Here is a 24,765-nt window from a genome sequence, read left to right as displayed (position 1 = left end):
TCATCTATGGATGCTCATGGATGAGACTGGGATGCTGGTAGGGCTGGGAGGGGGGATGGTACTGTGTGATATACCACAGCAAAACAGAAAAAAGTTGATTAAAAAGTGTGCAACTGACAGGGAAAATTAGGGACTGGAGAGCAACAGGGTCTGCTCATATCGCTCTGGGCTGATGATTCAAACTGAAATACAGGAAATTCTTTTTAAACATAAGAAAAAACTTTTTACTGTGAGAGTGGTCACTCACTGGAAGAGGTTGCCCAGAGAAGCTGTGGGGATATTCAAAACATGATGGGACGTTGCCCTGAGCAACCTTCTCTCACTGCCCGTGCTTTCAGCAAAGGGTTCGGACCAGACAATCTCCTTCCAACCTCAATTTTCTGTGGTTCAGTATTATATTTTTCTACCCTGTACACAAACATTTTTTCCTTCATCATGGTGGAATTTGATGACAAGCAGCTATATAAACATGTTTTGCATAGCCAAAGACTGCTAGGTGTCATGTAGCAATGACATTTTCCTTCACACAATCCCAGTGGGAAAGAGCATTGCTCTTTAGCAGCATAACACAGGCCAGGCAAGATAAGCAGAAGATGCTCACTATATTTTCCACAGGAGATGACACTTCAGATTTCACTACTATATACAACACCTGAATTTGCAACATTGACAGATACTGCAGGCTAAGAGCTCTACATGATTTGGGTCCAATTTCCTCTTCCATTTTTCCTCATACTTTAATTAGTCTTCCTTTTATAATAACACCTTCTGGAAATGAAGCATGATACTGGCAAGCCCACTGTAAATTGTTTTTACAATTGTATTTAATGCAGCTCGTTGCCAGCCATTGCAAAAGCATCTCAGTTCTCTATGGAAATAAGAAACAACACAATTCAGTATATCTTTGTATTGTAGTAAAAGAATATAACTATATCCTTACACTTATTAAATTACATTGTTTGGAGAAATATACTTAGAAGATATCCAGTCCAGCAGCACCTTGGTCAGAACTGGTTTGAACTGACCTAATTTAAAGCAGGCAACTGTATTATGAAATTTTAGCTTTGTGACAGATTTTTAAAAGTCCAAATCAAACCCAGCCGCCTTCCAGCTCCTGGTTGGTTTTCATCACCTTTAACAGTTAAGTGAAGTCAGATTTTGAAATGATACACAAGTAATGGGAAGCCATTTCTCCATATGCTATTGTTACGAGGCACCTATACATCTTCATAATACTAGAGATCCTTACGCTCCTGTAGCTCCCGTTACCTTTGCAACCAGGAAGGCTACATCTTTTGGGTTTTTGTCAAAAGCTCCACTAGGGCCCATTTTGACAGATGCAATCCCTCAGTCTCTCAAGTGTTTGGTAACAAAAATTCTTAAGAGCTAGAAATGGGAGAATTTCTGGAGAGACAGACTTTGCTCTCCTCTATGAAGGACCTAGTGCTCAGGCTGGATCTGACTCTCTCTTATTCAGGGACTCATTTTCCTCTTCACATTTCCTTCCAACAATGCTTACAATCTAGTAACTCAAATAGAGGGGGAAGAGGAAGATTCTTGTCAGGTAACATCAAGAAGCAGATGCCATGGCGGAGAAAAAAAAAAAAAAAAAAAAGGAGAGAGAAAAAGAGACAAATCAGGAAGAGCAAAATAGAGATATTGTTACACACACACGGTATGGATGTGGTGTGAAAACTGTCATGTAACTGTGCCTTGGCCAGCTCTAAGCATGGATGGGACAAGTGGCCTAACACCGACCCCTCACAGCCTACCTGACGGGCTACATCTGCACCGGAGCAGATTTTGATGGGTCCTCGGAATGACAGTGCACACAAATATGTAATTTATACTTCTAATGTTGGCACTGGGTGCTGCAACTCCCTAACCTCACAGCTGGCTTCAAAGTAAACAAGAGTTACTCAAAATGAGAGCAGATAAATGCAGCACTGAATCAGCAAAAAAAGGTAACGCAGCTTCAGGAAAACAAAGGTTTACCTCAAATTCAGGACTGCGCTATCTTTTGGGGAACCATTTTTTTTTTCTTATTTGAATATTGTGACTTGCCTACATGCTGTTAACTTGCTCTTATTGTCTTAAATGAGAATTGCTAGGTGTCTTAAAAAGACTGGGTATAAGTCTGAAAGACAGGATGTCAATTAGGGTATGTCATCTTGGACTAGTTCAAGCTGCATACACAAACACAAGGTTTCAAGGGGGTTTTTGCAAACAGCCAGTACTGTAACGCTGGTGATTTCCCATTCCCCATGGCCAGATCCAGCACAAAGAGCAAAACACCACCCAGGAAATAAAATCTGCCATCCAAAATCTACCATTAGGCCAGCCTATTTCAATACATAGCTGGTGCACAGAGGTAAGATACAGCCTTAGCACATCACCGTGCCTCTGGAATCGAGAATAAGAGAAACGTTGCCCTTAGGAGCCCTCCGTAAAGAGAGGGCCCTCGCCACTTGTAGAGAAAAATCAGAGTCCAAAATCAGCCCAGGGGAGCTGATGCAGATGACACTGACAAACCACTGAGCAAATCCCCAAAGATCTGAATTTATACTGGCATAGGAACAGAATACCAAACAGAAAATAACTTAAAGGTAAATCTTATTAAAAAAGAAACATGCTTGGTAACTCACATATTTGTAAATCTGCCAAAAGAAACTGTCTTCCGCTTAATTTTTAGAACCAGAAAGTGGGTGAAATTCCATGGGTTAGGAAGTATGCACAACACGGAAATAAAATTTTAATATCCCAGCTCTCAAGTTTACCAGGGAAGACTAAGAACAACCTAAAAACAGCCCAGAAGGACTCAATCATTCCCCAGCTGCTGCAGGAAAGGCAGGGGAGCGGGGGAAGGCAAATTACCAGCTTTCTGACTGCAAAGCAGGTGAGCGACAAGCCCTTTACCTCATTGAGAAGCACAACATGAACCACCGCGTGCTAAAATCACAGGGTTTTACTATCTCAAATGCCCTAAAATCTGCCACAAACTTGCATCTCATCCCATAGGGCCAGTTCTACGTTTCATTTACTGACCTAACTGGAACACTACAAATGTGTATCCAGGCAGCTCCGGACTGATTGCCTAGCTGAAAAATGTCAGGGGAAAATAAAACAACTCACTTCCACAATTATTTCTATGACAACATTGTTAAATTGGCTCCAGAGCTGACTAGGTATGGAATATTTCAAATGTTACAAATCACAAAAGTCTTGTTTCAAAATGCCCACTTCTGGTTTGAGTCTTTCTGAAGAGCCATTATCATAAATGGAAAGATTATGCAGAGGAGAAAACAAGCACCCCCATCAAAACTCCTCCTCCCTGATTGAAAATCATCCCTGAAACACATAGCTCAAAGCAATTTGAAGATAATTAAAATGTTGATGTGCAGAGACTGTTGCTTATTGTACTGACCAACAACTAATTAATTATTTCTTTGTGATTCCAACTGTCTGTATCCATATGCCACCTATGGTGTTTATATTTTGGCATTACGTACTTTGGGTAAAGGTCTCTTCTGTGTGTGTAAAGTGTCTAGCACAATTCCCTCTCATATACGATTAGTGATCCCTAATGATAACTGAAAACTGTAATTGAAAACGTAATTGAAAATATGAACAAAAAGAAGTTTAATACATTTTCTAGATTAATGAAGAGCACACCAATGGGCAAAACATCCTAATAAGACAACGCACACCTCCTGCTAAAGGACAAAGGGAAAAGTGGCTACACACACCAGAATTCAGAGGAAAAAAAATGTCAACATTAATTTAGCACTTCTCTTCCCTGAAATTACACTGCTGAACCTTTCAAAGCTGTAATATCTCAAACCCCAGCATCAAGCAGACAGCTTTGCGTGGCCTATTTACTCTGCTCAATACGAAAAGGCAAAGTGGCACACAATCACCCTGACAACAGCCAGAGCCCGCACGGCAGATAACTGCTGTATTTTCTTGCAGAAATAAACACACTCGGCAAACGTTTGTACTCTTTCCCAAAGCACTTGCTGTACAAACCCACAAATGTTACAATGCTGCCAGTAAAAAACATTTTTGGGTTACCCGAAGCCAGGACATGAGGGCAAAGAAGAAAAGACTTGAGATGCTGCATAAGACCCAAGGTCCAGCCAACCCACCAGGCAGGGCTTTCAACTGCTGAAATAGTACATCGCCCATGCTAAGTGCTGCCATATGCTTAGGGGAAAAAAGTACTAGAAATAATGCATGTACAGAATGATCCTTGCATTGCCATATAGCAGCCGATGAGATTTGACTTCTGGCTTGGGGGGGGTCTAGGGTTCCTGTATACTTTTGCCTTGGTGCAAAGTCCTGCAGTTTGTTCAGCTGCTGTCATCGCAGCAAGTGATATAGGCACCTGTAATTAATTCACCTGCTAAATCTTTCTTATCCTTTTCTTGGCATGTCTGTGGAAAACCACTGCCCAGTGGAGTTCATCCAGAAATTCAGAAGATCATTGATTTATTAAACACTGAAATCAGAGCCTCATTGGTACCACTGACTAAGACCCCCATGAAACCAAATTAGCCCGTAATCCCTCTGGTTTAGACAAACTCCACCTCATTAGAACAGGAGCTTCAGGCAAAGCGGCTGTAGGTAATGGAGATTCTTTGCTTTTTAATTTACAACAGCTTACTTTGTGTTATGTTAGGGCCTAACAGCGTCATTGATTAGACTGCTTTGTGTACTATGAACGATACCAATTGCTGAAGCTTTTCACCAAAGAAATGAAAATGGCCAAATCACCTATTTTTCCTAGTATCTCTTCGCTAAGAATCTTTTCTTCAAATGTATTATGTACCTCCTGACCGCCAGCCTCTGACATGAAAGCATTTCTATTTTACCAAAATCCTTTTATGTAGCTTTTTCTGTTAGTCTTGCACTGTCTGACCAAATGACCACACAAACCCCACAAAATGCAAAGTTAAATACTGCTACTTGTGAAGCTCTATCAATGTAATTTGCCTTGGAAGCAGAAAAGAGAAAGGAGGAGACTGTCCTGTTTCCTGAGCTTCTGTGTCTTTGCTGGAATGATAATACCTCCTTGTACTGACAAATTACTGGTGTTGAAACACAACTGTAATCCCCACATATTCTGGGAAGCTGTGGCCAGAAAGACACTGAGGTGACCGCAGTTAGCATGACACACTGGAGCTGTCACACAACCAAAAATGACCCTTACAAACAGCTCATTTAATAAAAACAAAGATGTAAGTTGTTACCTTTATTTGTAAGACGTGCCGCAGTCACGCAAAGTTGTTAAGGTATCAACCCCAAATTTTTAGATGGGAAATACTTTACTTACACCTTGTCTTCTGAACTTATTTGCCAAATAAACACTTCTACTAGGCAAATAATCATCTGTCACCACCCAAAAAGTGGTGGAAGCTGGCAGCTTATTCCCCAAGCCATCACCCAAAACGGTGAGCTGAGGGGGTGGTGGGGCACACGTCTGGTGCAACCAGTCAAATCCAATATGCTTTTACTATCACAGAAAAGTTGATTGCCTGGATTTTGCCTCCCAACCATTTCAAGAATCATGCCCGACAGTGGGAAACCAGAAATCTATTGAAACAACTGAATTTAGGAAAAAGCGGTACTGAATTCTCTCTTTCTCAGATACATCCACACACACTGAGCAGATGGAGGAAAGACAGCGAGCTCCCTGCTAGTCACATCAGCTCAGGAGCCAGACATTACAAACACCGTCTGATCCAGCTCTTGTTGAAATCAATAAAAGCACTCCGCTAAAGACCATGGGAGATGGAAAATAACCCTCTCCACGCTTCAGCCAGAATGTGTGAATGAGAAAAAAACTGACAGCTTTCTTCCCCTCTGATTTTCACGGCGTGTAAAGACCCAGATTATAAAACACAATTAGTCATCTGTGAATTTTTGATCTGCTCGCTTGGCACAAATAAAGCCCACGTCTAGGTGTGAATCAGGGAGACAGGCATCACCTTGCACTTTGACTAGGGAGAGATACTAGTAGCTGTGCATGAATAGGCATTATTGCATTTCAAAGTGCTGTGGATACAGTATGTCCTACAACTAAGAAAACGGTTGGAGTGGGTAGAGAGAGGACCGAAAAAGCTCTCCTTGTTCGTTAAAAAAAAAAAAAAAAAAAGCCATTTTGCATTGATGAAAAAGAAAGAAAAAATAAGCCAGACACTGAGATTCATCTTCTATCAGCTGGATAACCTGAAATTCAACTGGCTGTTGTAAACATCTTGAAAGACTGTGACACTTACTAGAGCCTCTATCATCTCTGAAATCAAAGAAACGCTTCACAGAATTTGCTCTCAAGTGCTTCCTTGGCATCAGCTTACAATAAGCATTCAATTATTCCTGCATTCCCCAGCTCTAACGGCATTCATCACTGCAAACTCATTTGGCCAAGGACCCATTCACAGCGGCCACATCGTGTCTACAGATTTTTCTTCTCATTTTGCCTTGCATTCTTGTGAGCTCCAATATTTATGACTTTACACAAGGTTTATATTTTTGTCATAAATATCCAATCAGTTTAATTTTCTATACTCTTTCTAGATATAGATCCAAGAAGAAAAGGAATGGGTGTTTTACTGTGTCAAAGTTAACCCCATCATAACGCTAGGTTGATGTTAATAAATACTAGTGACCAGAAAAAATAAAATATGAGAATTAATTAAAAAAAAAAAAATCTCAAAGTTATACTCACTGCTAGTAGAGGACATACGGCTGTACTCAGACCTGCAAGACAAAAATTTTAGTTAGACCACATTCGATCTAAGAGAGAATGAAAAACGCACCAAATCTAACTCACATTGCATATTAAGATAGTTTAATGCCCATTTAGCATAATTTTTGTGCTAAGATAATAACTGGAACAGGTTATGAACATGGCATCAGAAAAACTGGCATCTCACATGAATTTTGAAAGCACCTACGTAGAGTGAGTAAAGCAACTAGGGTTTTATCTAGGGGCTATTTATGCTACCTAACTTTAGGCAAAAAAAATTAAAGCCCAGGAGACTCTATAAGGAAAAAACAGGCTGCTTCAAACACAGGCTAGGAGCAGAAGTCTACTAGATTTTGACTCTCATCTTCCTCACCTTATGGTCTCTAAATGCGGCTTTGCAGATTTTTTTTTTCTTTTTTTAAGAACTCTATTCGAAGAGCTGAATTTTTATTGTTCTTTGGTCACAACTAGCAGGAAAGACACAAAATGAGTACCAAAATATAAATATTTAGATGTCAAAGCTTTTTGCTTTAGGAAACCCTTTTCCTCTTCAAGACATCTCTCAGTAAAACCATAGACCCACTGATTCTACTTCAGTGCATACTAGATGTCCTGGTGTCAGCTGGGATAGAGTTAATTTTCTTTCTAGTGGCTGCTAAAGTTTCAGATTTGGTATGAAAGGAATGTCAATAATGCATTTATATTTTTTTTTTAGTTTTATTTTAGTTTTAGTTGTTCCTAGGTGATATTTATAGTATTCGAGAACTTTTTTCAGCTTCCCATAGAAGCTGTGAAGGAGCATAGACAGAACAAGCTGGCCAATGGAATATTCCATACAATAGACGTCATGCTCAGTATATTAAATGGGGGTTGCCCGGGGGGCGGGAATCAGCAATCACTGCTCAGGAAGGTACAATTCACCAATTTACGAGGTGGTGAGATGACTTCTTATTGTTATTACTGATCTTTTCCTTTTCTGATATTGTTCTATTAAACTTATCTCAACCCATGAGTTTGTTTTTTCCCCTTTCCCTTCTCTTCCTTTTCTCCCTCTTCTCTCTGCCCTTCTAGGGGGGAACAGGGAAAACTGCACGAGTGGTCCCAGCTGCCTGCTATGGTTAGACCATGGCACTGGATCACCCGTGAGAACGCCAGAGCAGTTAAATATTTTCAGCAACAGTACAATTAATTTTGCAGCTGCATATAACCCCAAACTCCTGAAAACCCCATTCTGGGCTGGTTAAAATTCATAATCATGATCCATTTATGTCCTAAAGATTCAGAAATACTAAGGTAAAACAAATATGCCATCACCGAATATTAAAAATAAAATAAAATAAATCATTTCCACTTCTGAGGCCTTACCTATGACTTCTGAGTGTTTGGGTTTGGAGTTCATAGCTACACAGCCTCCAGTCTCCCACTCGCTGGGTCCCAAGACCAGACCCCACTCATCAGAGCTCTCTGGCACAATTAACGTCTCCCATGTATGCCCTGCAGTGCCCTGAACATAACGGGCAAACTGTTCGGGGAGCCCTAACACAGTTCTTGGATCCAAACCTAAATGCTTGTTTCATATAAATAATTGCAACAAGTTTGTAATATTGCTTTGAATTAAAAAAACATGTGAGCCTTGACTCCTAAGATATTTGTCTGGAAATAGATACCATCTAAGGTACGGTAAGGACACCTTCATACTCTAGGGTCTCAGGCATACAAGGGAATAAAGGACATCAGCCCCACATAACTATAGTGGCCACTTTCAATTGTAATATGGACATACCTCTGCAGAAAAAAAACAAAGCAATTACAGTCATCCCCATATTTCAGAGCCCCATGATCAGCACTCAGCATTCTGCAGATCAGATGCTAAGACTGCTGGCGTAGGTGACAAAGGGAAAGGTGACACAATCTGAATTTCTCACAATACTCATGAAAAAAAATCCACCAATGTCATCGAGCACCATGAGGTTATCGTAGCTTTTGAATAAGCTCTGTGCAATGCTGGGGAGAGAGTTGCTGATGGGGGCTTGCAGCAGTTTCTTGCTCTCTCTATCTTTTACTAAACCCTGCACCCCCAGCCACTTCCGTAATGCCAGGGAGCAAGGAAACATCTTTGTCACACATGGCAGACACCACCAGATTAAGTCATTAGCAGCCCCTCTCACGACACCACCCGATAGGTACCTGCTGCATGCTGCCTCCTCCATGAATGAAATGCTGTCCCCCAACCAGCCTCCCCCAGGACCCCTGTGTACCTGGGAAAGGCAGAGGCAGCAATGGCATGAACAGAGGAGGAGACCTCCTTCCTACTTGCTGGGCCACGTACACACCACCGGTCACTTGGGCAGGGACCCAGGGGAAGCGAGACCAGGGTCTGGCTGAGTAGTGCTGTGCGGGCCACAAAGCTGCACGGTATTTTCAGCAGCAAGTCACGTCGGTTACCATTTTTTGGCACCACGTATATTTGGAAGGGTGTGAAAACTGCGTAACGTGTCGCTCTTCACAAGCCCAGAGGCAAGCAATATACATCCAGCTGCCTCCAAGCATCCCAAGCAAGGCTTCATTTAGCCTGCGCTTCTGTTTGAAAACAGCCCGGGGCTGTCCTTCAATCTATCTGCGTTCAGCAGTTGGCGGCTAATTCAATATGAGTCTGCACCGCTTGTACTTCAGATAGAGGCGAGACAACATTTTGCCTTTTGCTTACTGCAAGCAGAAGCAGCTTGCTATTACTTCACACTGTTATTTTATTACCCCAAAGTGCTGCAGGCACACTATAGGACATGGAGAATTAATGAGTCCTGAACCGAGGAAGTGGCAGCCTACGTACAGGCAGGACATGAAAAATGAGACAAGAGGAAAAATAAAAAGATGGGGAGTGAGAAAGGAGGAGAGAACAGTGTGCTTGGAGACTAATTGCACAGACACATTTTAATAGGCTTTAGAATTGTATTGGGGGTTTTTTGTAATTCTAATATGGTTCAAGCTAATATTTAATTCATGTTTGTTGCATAACTGACATACACAGAATTTAAAAAAAAAAAAAAAAGGGTAATTAAGCTCAAAGGCTTATGTCAACCTCAGATACCAAAATGAGGACTGTACCCTCCCTAAGGTCCCTCCTTCTATTGCCAATAAATGTCTGAAGCATGTCTCTTCCTTGCTGTTGTTTAGAGATGAAGCCTACAGAAACCACATTCCTAATGTAGGACCCTCAGCTACATGTCTAAAATCAAATGGGATGAGTACGAGCTTCTCTGTTTGCTCTCAGGGCCAACCTGAATCACCTTTTGTCTTCCCTCTGACTCCTTCCTTTCTTAGAATTTCTTTGTCCTGAATCTATTCCTTAAGAACAGAAACAACGGTGTTAGTAAAAACCTTAATATTTTCAAAACATTAGCATGAACCATTCAGATTCATGACATGCGCTGGTAAGTGGCTTGCAAAATACATTTTTTTTCCCCTTAGCATCAGCTATTTAGGATACTAAATTCTGAAGTTTCCATAAGTCTTTTAAGCTTTTTAAACTACTGTACACAACAAACATTCCCTTCGTCTAACGCATTAGAAAAATTAAGTACTGAAACAAACATCTCCTGGGTCACGTAGACTCTCTGGACATCAAGCAACTTTGTTCCTTGCCATTATTTCCATCCGTTTTAAACATTCTGAGTATCAGCTTCTATCAGATCCCTTGGAAGAGGATTTTCCCATTAGGATAACTCAAGAGTAAAGCGCTCACGGGCTTTAATGGTGACAGGCTGGGGCCATACTGGGGCTCAGAGGTTCCAGGCCAATTACATGGTCTTGCAGCAAGCTATTTCTTCTGATAGATATTACATTATAGATAAAAGGAAAGAGACATTCAGGACAAAACTGAACAAATGGAGGACTGTTCCCTTTATAGGCACATAATGAGGAAAAAAATGATCAAAAAGGGTATTGAAGCAGTGGGAGGTACTGAAAAGGAGGGCTCATCGCTCAGTCAAAAGACATATCAGTCTGCAAAGAATTTGTGCTTAACGGTTAGCCCACCAGCAAAGAGGAGCTGTGAACATGTCAAGAAACATTAAAACAGGAATGTAGAAGCTTGAGATAAATGTGGGACCTCGATTCCCATTAGCGCTGTTGAAGGAACTGGACAGTATGTTATTGGAGAGCATAAGACCATCATGAGCACAAACAATCCTGAGCAATGCTCCAAGACCAGCATGCACTACTCATCGCTGATTAGTAATACAGAGCCTCAAAATACCCAAGAAAGGGAAACAGCCCACTGAACACCAGTAAGGAGCTGCTAGCACAACTTGAAGTTTCTCAGTATGGTATATAAAACCACTCTAAACCTGTTTCTTTAGGTAAGAAGCACAACCAACGTACATCTCTGAATCACACAAGCAACGTAGCTACACCAGCGTCACGCTGTGCTTGGGTTGCTCCGGTGTGCCGATCAGCCACGGCACAGCATCAAGTTAACATAGCTACGGTGGTGACATCTACGCTAATAAACAAACGTGCTCAAGAGAACCACCTGGGACCGAGGCCAACTGCCATAGAACAGTCTGCACCTGTGCCATTAAAACCTCCTGCCTTCCAAAACAGACTGGCAAGTGGTCTGTCGGGAATGGTCCCTGGGGCATGGCAATGTGGTAAAACAAGTCCCTGGCCCACGGTAAAACACACCCAAGAACCACATGGGAGAGAGCTCGATGGCCCCATCCAAACTGATGCCGTCAACCATTTTAAGTATTCAGCAATACGGACCACTCTGTCCCAGTGCTCAGGGACATCCCCACACGCTGTTTAATAGACTGGCACGGCTCTAACTAGGGTTTCGAGTCAGGCAGCATCTCCACAAGGCAGTCTGCTGTGTAAAACAAACACACATTTCTCAAGTTATTCTAACACAATACTATATCACAATATGCCCAAGGTCTCCATTGCCAGGACCCCTTAATTCCTCCCCCCCAAAAAAATGAAATTGTGGAAAGTTTACTAGCTTATCTGCTGTCTGCATCCTTTGCTTGCCCAGGACTGATGGAAGGGCACCTGCTGGATTCACATTTCCCCTGCCTTTTCAACCTAGCGTTGTTTCAGATTTCACTGTTTCACAGTAAGAGCTGTATTTAACAGCTTCTTTGCCTTTTCTCCCCCAGAAAGTGCTCCAGGGGGAACACAGGAGGATTTTATAGCAGTTAGAGCACAATGTGTGAGTCAGAACATTTAGCTTTGTAGCTCTGTCTTGGGTTTCTTCTCACCAAATTCCCGTGGGTCAGATTACAATCTGCTTCGCTAGTGTCGGTCCAACGCAAATCCATTGCCTTCACCGTACTTCTACTTCTGTAATCAAGACAACTGCAATGGAATAACTCAGAGCATCTTGTCTTAAAACACCTTGCTCTGGATTTCTAGTCAAGAGACGAAGTCAGATGACGGATTCCCATCCCTCAGCTCTATCTACCACACTCAGGAGCTTATTATCAACAACACTGCTTGAGGCCCCACGTGAGAGACATCGTCATCATTGTATAAGGACGAAGCATTGTTTGCAATCTTTCAAAAAGCATCTGATGGGGTAGGACCACACTGTGCCTGTGCACCCTGCTCACCACTCATTCGCAGAGCACTCCCCAGAGGGATGCATCAGGACTCAGGTGGCACGTACCTGCGCTTCCAAAGCCAGTGGGTACGTTACCTTCCCAGGGTCCTGTCACTCTGAACTAACAGAAGCAGCCTATTTATACCAAATGCCTAACCTTCTCACAGCTACAGTTAGCTGGAGGTGAACCTCACTGCCTGCTGGGACCTAACCATCACAGGTGTCAGCACAGACCTCCTGGCCACCAGAATGTGATTTAAAGTCAGTTTCCACCTCACTTTCAGTGTCCGGCCCCAGTGCTACGTGCCAGCAGGTCTGCCTGCCCCGAGGTTCCACCAAACAGCTTCACTCCACCGATTAAATCTGGTTAGAAATGGTACCTCAACCCCGATTTGTGACAAATAGCATTATTTGAATGTCAAACCAGAGACAAGTAGTCTACCTTGGCACATCTGGGTTGACGGATATATAGGAAGTGAAAGTCTCAGCAAAAAACCCCAAACCCCAAGGTAAAAACAGGCCTTAAAATAGGTTTCAGCGGCAGTGATTTCGATTCCTGAGAGTTTCTCATAGATGGATGAAATATGTGACAAGACACTGACATGTCACATTGAAGGACTACCACACAGATGACAAAGTCATAGATGTTGAATCCCCTTAAGCTAGAAACACGTGATGTGACATGAAAACAACCTTTCACCCCAATAAACCGTTCAACTATTCATTTGATAATTTAAGCAACCCATTCTGACTGAGGATACGCATGAATTACAATTTTCTTACTACTTTTTCCATTAAGCGGGGTACACCCTCTTTTTTATAGGCTGTCATGTCTCCTATTAGCAATTGTATTTTCTGCTTTAGAGTTTCACGTTTTACAGAACTGCAACAAACAAAGAAAGAATTTTATGTCCTTAACAGATAAGTTAACAGCAGCTCAACTAATTTGTGATTTGGTGAATGCCACAAGGAAAACCAACAAACAAGTATAGCACAGTCAAAAAAAAATAACATGATCACTGCAAAATTAATTTGAGGGACAGAATCACAGGAGAAAATTAAAAGGAGGGATCAACCCCCCCTGATAATAAATGCAGCCAAACAGTAATGGATTTTGCTAAAAAGACATTACAAATAGCTGCTGTATGGTACAGTGCCCTAAGCTTCAAGCATCTTTTGTTTATCTGTTTTGCAATAGGTTTCTCTATATATCATTGAACTGTTCCTTGGCAGTTGTCTGTTACCAAAGAGACAGTATAGTTTTACTTCTTCCTAAAATTCACCAAATACTCAGCAATTAACTACTAATTAATTCAGTTTGCATCATAAATATTTAGGTTTTTAACTTATTATACAGGAAAAAACCCCGACCTTGTACTTCAATAATGTCTCCCCACTTTCTCAAAAAAAATAAATAAATTATTTGAAATACAAGTGGTGAAGTTGCAAATTCAAATAATTTAAGTTAAAAGTTACAATTCCTCAAAACTTTAAATGACTTCCAAGTGAGAAGAAAACTAAGGGTTTAGGCAAACTTTAATACTATTAGTGAGCTAATGATTAAAGTGTGAACCCTTTAAGACATGGACTTTCACAGCTGTCTAAGGGAACAAATGAAGTTCTGCAGTGAATCGTCACATGTATTGAAATCTTCATTAACGCCAGCTGTCTCACTGAAGTGTTACACTCAGTTAAGGCACATACACTTGATAAATAGGAAGCATTCCTACAGAAGTAGTTCCTGAACACAGCTAATGGGATCGAATAAAAGTTTAGGAATTAAAAGTTTAAGACTTTAGGTCTGAGAAACTACCTGTTTTCCACATTCACCATGCATCACTCGGCGTATCAGTCCTGAGTACAATGAGTTCAGCTGATGCTTTGCCCTTGACATCAGTGGTAGCAAGAATCTGTCTTGTTGCTTCAAAATTACATGCCTAACAACTTCTAAAATTGTTTACTTTGTCATCTTGGGAGTTTCAGCCCCCAAAAACTTTGCTCTGCTCTTCATAGTAAGGATAGTGAAATAATGGCATCTGCGTGGCTTGGAAAAGAAAATTTGAAAATGAATATTTCTACAACTCATTTTAGATATCTTAGTATTAATTTTTCTAGCTTTTTTGTTTTTCTTTACAATTTATCCACAGTTCTTTAAACATACATATTTCTCCTCCTCTCAATTTCTTCCACTTGCTTTTCCCTCTGTTTGCTTTCTAATCAGACCAAAGAAAAACCATTTTTTTTTCTTACTAAAATGTCATATTTTATAGTACAAACCCACTACTAAAATTATTACCATAGGAAGCTCTCTGTCTCACATACTTCTGGGCTAAAACTTTTCAATAGAAGATAAAATAACGTTTTTGTACTAAAAAGCTTAAAAACACATTTCCTGAGAAGACATAATTTGTACAGGCAAAATCTCTAAGACCAAGGATGGTCAAACTCTTTCAACTCTCATTAATATAAACTAATTGGCTTATATGTTCTACTCCCTTTATTTAGGTACTTGACACTACCAGCTCAATCCATTCTTATTGGATTCAGGAACTCAAAATACACTATTTTTGTTCAGCGGCGTCTTTGCCAACCCCATTTGCCCAGGCAAACGCAATACGGGGAAGGTATTTTCCAACAGATTAGGAAAATGAAGGCTTCAAAGTGTCTTGCCCGTGCAGCACAGAGTTTTACCTGCTCTTGTAGCTGGAAGCCACAGCAAAACCTTAAGAAACAGATGCCCTGTAGAGTACTTGATGTATTCCATTGGTGAGCTGCGATAAGCAGCTTCAGCTTAAGGCTCTCTATGAGAACTCACACATCGTTACATACGATCATCGAGATGACAAGGGCTTGCAGCGCCTGGATTTACTACAGTCACTATCCACTATTGTTCCCTGAGTGACAGAAAGGGACCACTTGATGTAAAACTGTTACTGAATTACTCTGACAGTTGTCTCTCCTTGTACTTTCAGAAGATGACAGCTGAACTTCATAAGAGTTAATTAATTTATTTTTTTTAACTGTTGAGTAATTGGAGAAAAACAAAACCAGCTCAATTTAGCAATAGCTATGATGGGACTGAGACAAAGCAAAAAGCAAATCTTCTGGGAAGAAGGAAAAGCAAGTGCTGCGAACAGTTGGTTTGGTGAGAAAGCTGAGACATAAACATTGTGAAAGAGACATACGCAACGTGTTTATGAGACTAAAATAGCTGCTAAACAGAACTAAAAATAATAACTGAAATGCAGAGACCCACTGCTTTTCAAAATAAACTTCAGTGCAAAGCGCTGCAGTTATTAATTGCCATATGTCATTGTTCAAATTCCTCAGACAGACCTACACCTTCCAGTGTCAAGCCTGGGACAGGGATGCTTCATAAAATCATCAGTGTTAGCACCTCTTTAGCAGCAGACACAAGCAGCTTGTCATGCTGGTCACCGAGGTCTAAAGGCTAATGTCACCAGCTGGGTCAAATCCTTCCAAGTGCCCCTCCCAAGGAAACCCAGGTTTTTCTACACCTGATAAACACATCAAATTAAGAGTGACTTGACCCACCAAGGATTTTTGAGCTTTGAACCAGCCATAAATTTCACTGGCTGTTTTTTCTTCCTTTTACCCACATTCCCCAAAAATGAACTAAAACACTGTTATCCCACTATCTGGAAAGAGGCCTGGATTTTTTTCTTTAAGCTCATGTCACATAAAAGATTTAAAAACTTTCCCCCTTAGATGTGACTACAATACTACAACTATTTAATGATGGAAAAAGACCTTAACTTTCTAGACCACAGAACAAATGAAAAAAAAAAAAAATTAATTAATAACTGGATGTATGAAAAAGATTGCCATATTCCATTCCCTTTTTTTTTTTTTTAAATTTGCAATATTGTTATGTCAGTTTTGGTGCTGTGCACCTGACACTACTTTGCAAAAAAGAACTGTCTTTATGGTTTTGTTATGCTCTTGGTCGTGTACATCAGCGTGGTGCCCTGATGCAATGGTAGGCGCTATTATTCACCAGTATCAGTCTGAGATTAGGGTACTGTCTTTTTCCCTGAACCTCAGCATGTGCTGTTACGGCAGGAAGAAGGGAAAGAGTCAAAGAATGAACAGGAATGCTGTCTGACCCGTGCCCATGTAACAGTCAGACTAGAAACCAAAGCAGATACACCAGACAAGGAGTTGGGAGAAATACAGTTGGGAAAGCATAGAGAGAGGAGAATGAAGACCTAGGGGAAAGCAGAATTAACATGAGTGGGCAACCTCCTTTTGTCCTTCTGGAGCCAGAGAAGGAGCAAAGGCTCACCAACAAGATGACATGGCAGCAGCACGTAGGACAGGCTAGTAAGCGCTTCCCTGTCTCTTCCACAAAGATGGGCTGAAGGTGGAAGCTGAATGGGGGATCCTATGGATCATCCTTGCAGCCCCATGATCTTAGAAGTCATCCAACTAAGAAACATTGCACACCTCCGGCAGCAGGGTCATGAAGTCAGAAAAAAAAAAAAGTCATTCTTGACTCTTATATGACAATTACACGCTGGACAACCACCAGCAAAGTTTGCAGCACTTCATAGGTCAGTACAGCGAGCACCAATTTCAGGGCGCCTACAAATCTAACCTGCTGTGGCTCTCTGATGGTCCTTCTAAAGAGTCAGCTCTGTCTGCCTGTTGTCCAGGTGTCACTGCCACAAGGACAGCACAGACAGCTGTGCACACTTCCGATACAAGTTACCCTGGGATGGCGAGGCACCAATCCCTGACCAATGTGTCTAGAGCCCATAAACCATACCACTGGGCCCCATCGCTGAGGCAGCACAACATGCTTTGGAGCTCAAACTTAAAGCCCATGGCCACGATCTCTTAGTGTCTTCCTCCCCGTGTGTAGAAGGAGGATGACAGAATCATAGAATTGTCTAGGCTGGAAGGGACCTTCCAGATCATTGAGTCTAACCATCAACCTGTCACTGACAAAACCCATCACTAAACCACGTCCCTAAGCACTACGTCTACCCATCTTTTAAATACCTCCAGGGATGGTGATTCCATTACTTCCCTGGGCCTGTTCCAATGCCTGATAACGCTCTCAGTGTAGAAATTTTTCCTAATATCCAAGCTAAACTTTCCCTGGTGCAACTTGAGGCCATTTACTCTTGTCCTATCGCTTGTTACTTGGGAGAAGAGACCGACCCCCACCTCGCTACACCCTCCTTTCAGGTAGTTGTAGAGAGCGATAAGGTCTCCCCTCAGCCTCCTTTTGGAGGAACTTTCCTCTACTCAACCGAAGGAGAAGGCAGATTCCCCGGGGCTTTTCGAGCACGGCGATGCGCCGGGGCAGGAGCGCTCCCCATCTCCCCAGGGGATCACTCAGGACATCCCCGGGCGCGGGATGCGGTCCCGTCCGTCGGAGGGAGGCTCAACCCAGGACACTCAACAGCACCCGCGGTCCCAGCCCCAGCCCCGCCACTGCCGGGACGCGGCCACCGGCAACAAGTGCAGCCACCGGGCGGGCGGCAGCTCCGGACCGGCAGGGAGCTCCCCGCCGCTTCGCCGCCACAGCCCGGCCCGGGGTCGGGGGGGGGAAGGTAGGGAAGGTAAGACACCCCTCCGCCCCCAGCCACTCACCCGCCCGTCTCGGCTCCCGAGTCCACGCAGTCGTCCTCGCCGCCGGGCTGCTTCTCCATGGCGGCGGCAGTGGCGGGGCTCCACGCCCGCCCTCCCGCGGGGGAGCGGCGGCTGCCCGCCACCCGCCTCCGCCGCCGCCGCTCCGCCGTCTGCGGGAGGCAGCGGCTGCCGCAGCCCGGCCCGCCCCGGCCCGCCTGCCCGGGGGTCGGAGCCGCTCCTCCGGCCCGGCCTCCCCCCTTCCCCGCCCGTGGCGGGCGCCGAGCCCCCCCTTCCCCTCTCCCGCCGCTGGGGAGCCCGGTCGGAGGGGAAGGGGGAGCGCCTGCGTCCGGCGGAGAAAACCCTTCATCCACGGTTGTGGACCGACCACCGTGTTTAGATGCTCGTATTTTAGAAACTACTTCGGCACCTTCATTGTGTCGCTTTTGTTTTTCCAGGTGGAAGAAGGGCTGGGAGGTTTAGGCACCCCGTATCCAGGGAAAGTTAAGAGAGCCCGTTGGATGGACATCCTCACTACCCAGCTGTTTTTGGAGTATCCGCTCTCACAGCCTTCTGTTTGAAGTCTTGCACTGAGTGGAGCTTTCTCCAGTCTCCCTTAGTGCTGCCTGGCACTTGCTTATTACATCAAATATAATCCTTTTGAAATTACACGCAGAAGCGGGCAGCGGGTGGTTTTCCAACCCCATGAAAACTTCTGAAAGAATGACAAAAAAAAAAAAAAAAAAGATGAGATGCAAAAGGAGCATTTGGAATGCTGCCTATGAAGAAATGCTGATGTAGGAAAGCCTACCGGTAGTGGGGCAGTCGAATTCAGTAACGTGGGAGTGCAGTGAGAAGTTGTGGATAAGCTCCTGTATGCTGTGCATGTCATGCCTTGCCTGCCTGTTTCGTATTTGAAAGTGAAAACCTCTCTGTTTCTCCATCCAATATTCACCCACGTAGGTGCAAACCAATCTCTCAGACAAGAAATAGGACTTTCTTTAATCCACTTGGTCATGCAGGCTGTAGCAGGTGACAAAAGAAGGGGGCAGAATTGATTTGTTAGCTTATGTCTCCAAGCTGGGAGACCAGCACTTGTGCCTCTTCTGGATGAGGTTCAAGCACAGAATTGGGAGGTGGTGTTCTGTGCTCCCCACAATATCTAGATATCGTAGGACAATTAAAAAAAATAAATCTACCCCAGAACTGGGAAACCTCTTCCATTAGCGTTTTGTGGAAAATATCAGGTTTGATGAATTGAATTCTTCTCTTCAGAATTCTCCAACTAACAAATTACTATCAGCTGCAGGAGATGGCCACTCAGAAGAAAAAAATGGCCACTCAGATGGCTATCAGAAGAAAAAAAAAAGTTTTTTTTAAAATAATTATTTTCTTCCACTTTTTTTTTATTTGTGCCTTACAAGAAAGAAGAAAAATGGTGAAAACATCAATATTTGAGACATAAAATGGACAAGAATGTAAAAATATACTGTGCAAGACAATCTTACATTGGCATAAGGAGTGCTAAGCTGGTTTCGTTTTCCACCAGTACTTTTTCAGCTGTGTCTACATTGCATGGCATTGACTTCCTTCATTTCAAGATAGATTCATGCTTGAGACTGGTACATTAAGCAGCATATAGGCATACAGGAGTAACATCTAAACTTACAGGAGTAACATCTAACATTATTTAACATAGGCTCATGGTGGGTGTAGTTCATGCCACGGTTGTCTCTGATAGTGTATGGCCCTGGTTCTCCAAAATAATCTGGATGTGGGTAGGACGCTCGTAGAATCAAAGGAAAGGAGAACATCTTGGGAAGAGCTGTCAAGGTGTTGTTAGCATATTGTAGGAACAACGAGTGGGCACCAAACCCAGAAATGCTGATTATGGAACTGGTGAATTCCCATCGCTCTGCTGCAGACAGACACTGGGCTCGTATGCAGTCCTGCGGCCTCTTGGCATCACAGGAGGTCAGTCCACTGTGTGTCTCCAGTAATCTTTAGAGGAAACTTTCAGCCTCTACTATTTAACAAGAATTAGAAAAAAATCATTGCATAGGAAAGTTGGTATTTAATATGTTTTGAATATCTGGCTAGGTTTGCATGGATGTCGTTCTGAAAGCAGTATAGATGATTTCACTTTACATGGAGGATTTCCCATATACATTTCCATGAATCAAAGCCTTAGGTATGGAATTAGTCCCTTTAATTACAATCCCTCTTCTGTCTTTCCCCCAGCAAGTTGCTAAAAGCTAGTTTGGACAAAATGCTCTAAAAAGTGCTCATACAGAACAGTCCTGTACAGGCACCTGCGTAGTAGTTCAGAATATACAGAAACAAACTCTTCTGTCCTTCATGACCAGTAAACTGCCATCTAAACCAATTTACTCACAAAATTAAATTCATATGATTTCTTTTAGGACCGGGACCAAAATGCTGTGCCTGGCTAGGAAAGTAACTGTGGTTCTCAGCTTGCTCATATTTGAATTGTCATATTCAGCTAAGAGGCATTAACGTGTTTTCAGATGTAATGTGATGTTAAGAGATTCGTCCAGGGCTAGAGAAAGGCAAAACTGAGACATCAGTTCAGTAGATCTTGATCCCCAGCTTGGGATCTCTGTTTTGGGAATGGGTAAATATTTTTATTTTAAAATAAAATTTTAAAATTTAAATAAAATATTAATATTTTTATTACCCATTTTTATTTACCGCCAACTGCAACGACGGTGGAGGACCCTGAGCCCCCCAAAGGAGAGTGATGATACCAGGATTGGACAGACCTTGCCTTCACTCTGATTCTTGGCCTACACCCGTGCGTTTATTTAGTTAGTGCAACTGTGCTTAAAAGCAGGTCACTTCCATTTGCTTTAAAGTGTGATTTCAAAGTGAAATAAATTGACTCTAGCCACTGTTGAACTGATTTAAGATGTAACCAAGCCTACTTAAATATTTAGAAATAGGTTTAGTTAAATTGATACATTTTTGTATGTAAAATTTTAGGTGGTCAGCTAATAGATCTTTTCCAGCTCTGACATTTATTATTCTAGTTAGTTATGTTTAAGCACTGGCATATGAGAGGATCTGGAACAGATTTTATGCTGCATTTAAGATTAATTTATTCCATCTGTCCCAGGGAGGGAAAAAAGAAACATTCGAAGGAAATATATAATTAAGATAGTAAGTAAAGCTACCACAAACTCTAGGCTCTCTTATTTATATATTTGCCTCATTTAACTCCATTTTATTCTGCTCTTTCACATAATTATGGTGAAAAGGAGACTTCTCTGCATTAAATTCCAAACATTTCAGAGATTTTAATGAATGAGGTGCTAAATCCTGGCCTTTACTTGGATTTTCTTTGTTACCTGAGCTTCACGTTAGCTCCTCTGTAGGGTTTGCTGAAAAGAGAAGTTAATTACTTCTTATGAGGCTGTGATACTGGTTTAAAGATAAGGATATGGTGAAAATATTCCTAGGTTAAATTTCTCCAAGTTTCAAGACTTTCATTAAATAGTATTTAGTAGTTGGGGTCACAAAGACTGTCAGACACAAAAGCATCAGGAGACATCTTCAAAGAAGCCAAACAAGTAAACCACTCTGTTGTCAAAACCAAACTAAGACTGAGGACAAGAAATTAATGCTAGTTCCGCAGAAAGTTCTCTTGCTTCTAGTTGCCTAGGGCCAGATCTAAAATAGGACTTAAGGTACTTAGAAGTGCATGTAAAGTGAAATTTTATGCCTGTTTTCAAACCTGTTAGCCTGGGTAAGTGCTACAAAGTGGCTAATTAGGAGGTGTCTACCTTCCAAAGGAAACTTTAAATGTGCCTGGTGCTGTATGTCCTGATTGTGTACAAGGTTAACCATCCTAGCTTGTACCAGCAAGGTTAAGCACCACCTCACTGCAGCCTCCAGCCGCTATAACCTCTATCCCAGCAGAAGGAAATGCCAGCAGCAGAACCTCCTCCTCGTCCCGCACACAATGGTCTTAGTAACTGAGAACGTGGGGCAGGAGAGTGATAGCTGCAGCCTCTGGCTGAAGAAAGGCAGAGTGGAAAGCTGAAAGATGAACCGCACCGGATCACACGTGTGCCAAAACAGAAGAGGAAGCAGAAGCATCAATTTCCCTGATGAATCCACACCCGGATTCAAATTTCAATCTCTCTTCTGCTCCCTGAGTTCTGCCTGCTGGGCTATCATCTTTCCTGCACCAGCTGTGAGGATGGAGTATAAGCAGAAGAGCGTGAGTCTGGCTTTCCAGAAGTAAGTGAAAAGAAGTGGCTGCTTTGATCCTTGCCCCATGCGAATGTCCTACCAATTCTGGTATCGCTTATGGGATATTTCTAGCCTCTCCCCTATATTTCTTTCTCTACGGTGGCAGAGCTTCACTGTAGGGTAGAGAGAGAGAGAGAGGAGGAAAATGTGTCCCTTTTCATGTAACTGAAATTCTGGTGGTGGCAAACTTTTGCTGCTGGGGAAAAAAAAAAAGTACTCAATTCAGTTCTTTTCCTGCAGCATTTTGGTTCTCTCCCTTTTTCTGTGTAATTCCAAAAGAAAAGGGGACAGATGCCACTGCAGTTCCTTCTGGCATTATACTGTAAGTGAAAGAGTCCTTCTAGTTTTCGAGACAGAACATGGACCTAGCTTAGTAGAGGGTTCAGGACTGTAGATGAAGAACAGACAAAGACACTAAAGGATGGGATTTTTCATTCCCAGCTAAAACTTTTCAAAATAGACCATAATCATGCTGTCTCCCTCCATCCTCTGCTACCTGACTCTGGAGGCAGAATCTCACCCCTAATAAGGGGTTCTGGATTCCATTCCTGGCACTTTCCATCCCACTATAGGTGTTGCAGTGATGAACTTCTCAGTTTGCAGGATCTGGCATTTATAGAAAAGGTTTTCTTCTTTAGTGGTCCCGGAGGAAATTAGCACTCCGCAGGTCAAGACTTTGTTAAGATTCACTACTGGACTTAAGACACTGGGTTGTGGATTAAAAAAAATGGAGACAATTGCAGTTTTGGAAGGAGGAAGGGAGTTACGGCTTGGCATGTGGTTCAGTCTTCATGCTAGGTCAGCCCTAAAAGGCTAACTTTCGACTGGTAAATGCTGCCAAAATATTTGTGGCAGTTTCTCACATAGGCTGTTGGGTTGTTGGCTTTTTTTAAGGGTTATGATGAGGGCAGTTTCATTTGTGGTAGGTCTCAAGCCAGACACCCAACCTCCTAAAATTCTACAATTTTGAGGTAAAGTACAACTATGCAATAAAAAGTAGTTTCTTCAAAGCACTGAGGCAAGGGTTTTCAGTGGAGTTTCAGGGAGTTTGGTTCCCAGGTCCCACTCTTTTAAGTTTCATTTGAAAACCCTAGCATGCACACTCCTACCAAAGTTCATGGTGCAGTGCAGCAAATATGTATTTTATCAGCAAATTGCTCTTTTTTACTTGAATTCTAGTATATTAAATTTTTTATTGAAAACTTCTAGCACTCAGTAACAACCGCTATAAAAACTTGAGTATTTGGAGTCCCTTTCTGTATCATCCTGAAGCCCAGAACTCAATGGGAGTACAAGGGGGACCAGAGCAGCACCCTATCTCTGTGCAGCCATCTAGCTGGAGGCTTGACTAAGATGAGCAATGGAAAGCCCTTCTCAGGGGACAAAGTCAAGGTGACTGTATCATGAGCTTGAAGGAATTCCTGTTGACCTCAGCTTGCAAATGATCCCCTTCATTCAGATCTTTTCAGTGGATGTAATCATAGAATCATAGAATCACAATCATAGAATGGTTAGAGTTGGAAGGGACCTTAAAGATCATCGAGTTCCAACCCCCCTGCCATGGGCAGGGACACCTCCCACTAGAGCAGGTTGCTCAAAGCCCCGTCCAGCCTGGTCTTGAACACTTCCAGGGATGGGGCATCCACAACTTCCCTGGGCAACCTGTTCCAGAGTCTCACCACCCTCACAGTAAAGAATTTTCTCCTAATATCTAATCTAAATCTCCCCTCTTCCAATTTAAAACCATTACCCCTTGTCCTGTCACTGCATTTCCTGACAAAGAATCCCTCTCCGGCTCTCCTGTAGGCTCCCTTCAGATATTGGAAGGCTGCTATGAGGTCTCCCCGGAGCCTTCTCTTCTCCAGGCTGAACAACCCCAGCTCTCTCAGCCTGTCAATCACAGTTTGCTGTGCGTAGGTGCCAGGATCAGCACCCAGACTTGGACTTTAGGGTAGCAGCTCTTTGCCAAGCAATAATGAATCAGTCCCCAGGCTCTGTGAGTGGATTGAACAGTACTGACAGCCCAGATAAAGTATAAGAGGTGAGCCTTTGCTCCAAAGCTTGCCCCAGCCCTCACTGGTGTGAGGGAACCTAGAAGAGCTTAGCACCAGTTTGGACAGCCCTAAATGTGGAAAGTCTGCTGTACAAGGGCTACATGCCGCAGTTATGTGAAGGGATGTGGAGGTCATGCAGGTGAATTCCCCTTTTTCTGGTCACCAGCTACAGGTGTTACACTGCACCTCTCCTTTGGTGCCCTGCAAGAGAGAGTGCACCAGCACAATCGAAACAAGGCCATCTGGGACTCCACTGGGACTGGAGAGGTGCTTTCAAGATCTCAGCGGCTGGATGTAGACCTACAAATTTGCACATATTTCCAGGTACTTTTAGCCCACTTGGCTAAAGGCTACTCTGATCTGTGCTGGCCGATGGATGAAGAATGTAGTTGTCTTCTGTGGGCTTGGGAGTTGGGGAGGCAATGCTTGAGCCAGAGTGGGTGTTGGGTGATGCTCAAGTGTTTGATTGGTTTCTCCCTTGATGGAAGCGT

The 24,765-nt window shown here is 42.8% G+C and overlaps 1 protein-coding gene across 1 annotated transcript in view; it reads right to left on the bottom strand.

The window, feature by feature from the left end:
• Positions 1-18,028, bottom strand: part of FAM124A (family with sequence similarity 124 member A) — a 43,259-nt gene extending 25,231 nt beyond the window's left edge. The window contains exons 1-2 of the mRNA XM_074156611.1: positions 17,970-18,028; positions 6,728-6,759 (exon numbers count right to left, since the gene is read on the bottom strand). Of these exons, the coding sequence (XP_074012712.1) occupies positions 6,728-6,759; positions 17,970-18,028 (91 nt within the window). The remainder of the gene's footprint in view (positions 1-6,727; positions 6,760-17,969) is intronic.
• Between the last annotated feature and the right edge of the window lie 6,737 nt (positions 18,029-24,765).

This window comes from Numenius arquata, chromosome 1 (genome assembly GCF_964106895.1).
Source record: "Numenius arquata chromosome 1, bNumArq3.hap1.1, whole genome shotgun sequence".
NCBI lineage: Eukaryota > Metazoa > Chordata > Aves > Charadriiformes > Scolopacidae > Numenius > Numenius arquata.
Note: the sequence above shows the minus strand (reverse complement) of the source record. Positions and strands in the feature narration are given on the sequence as shown.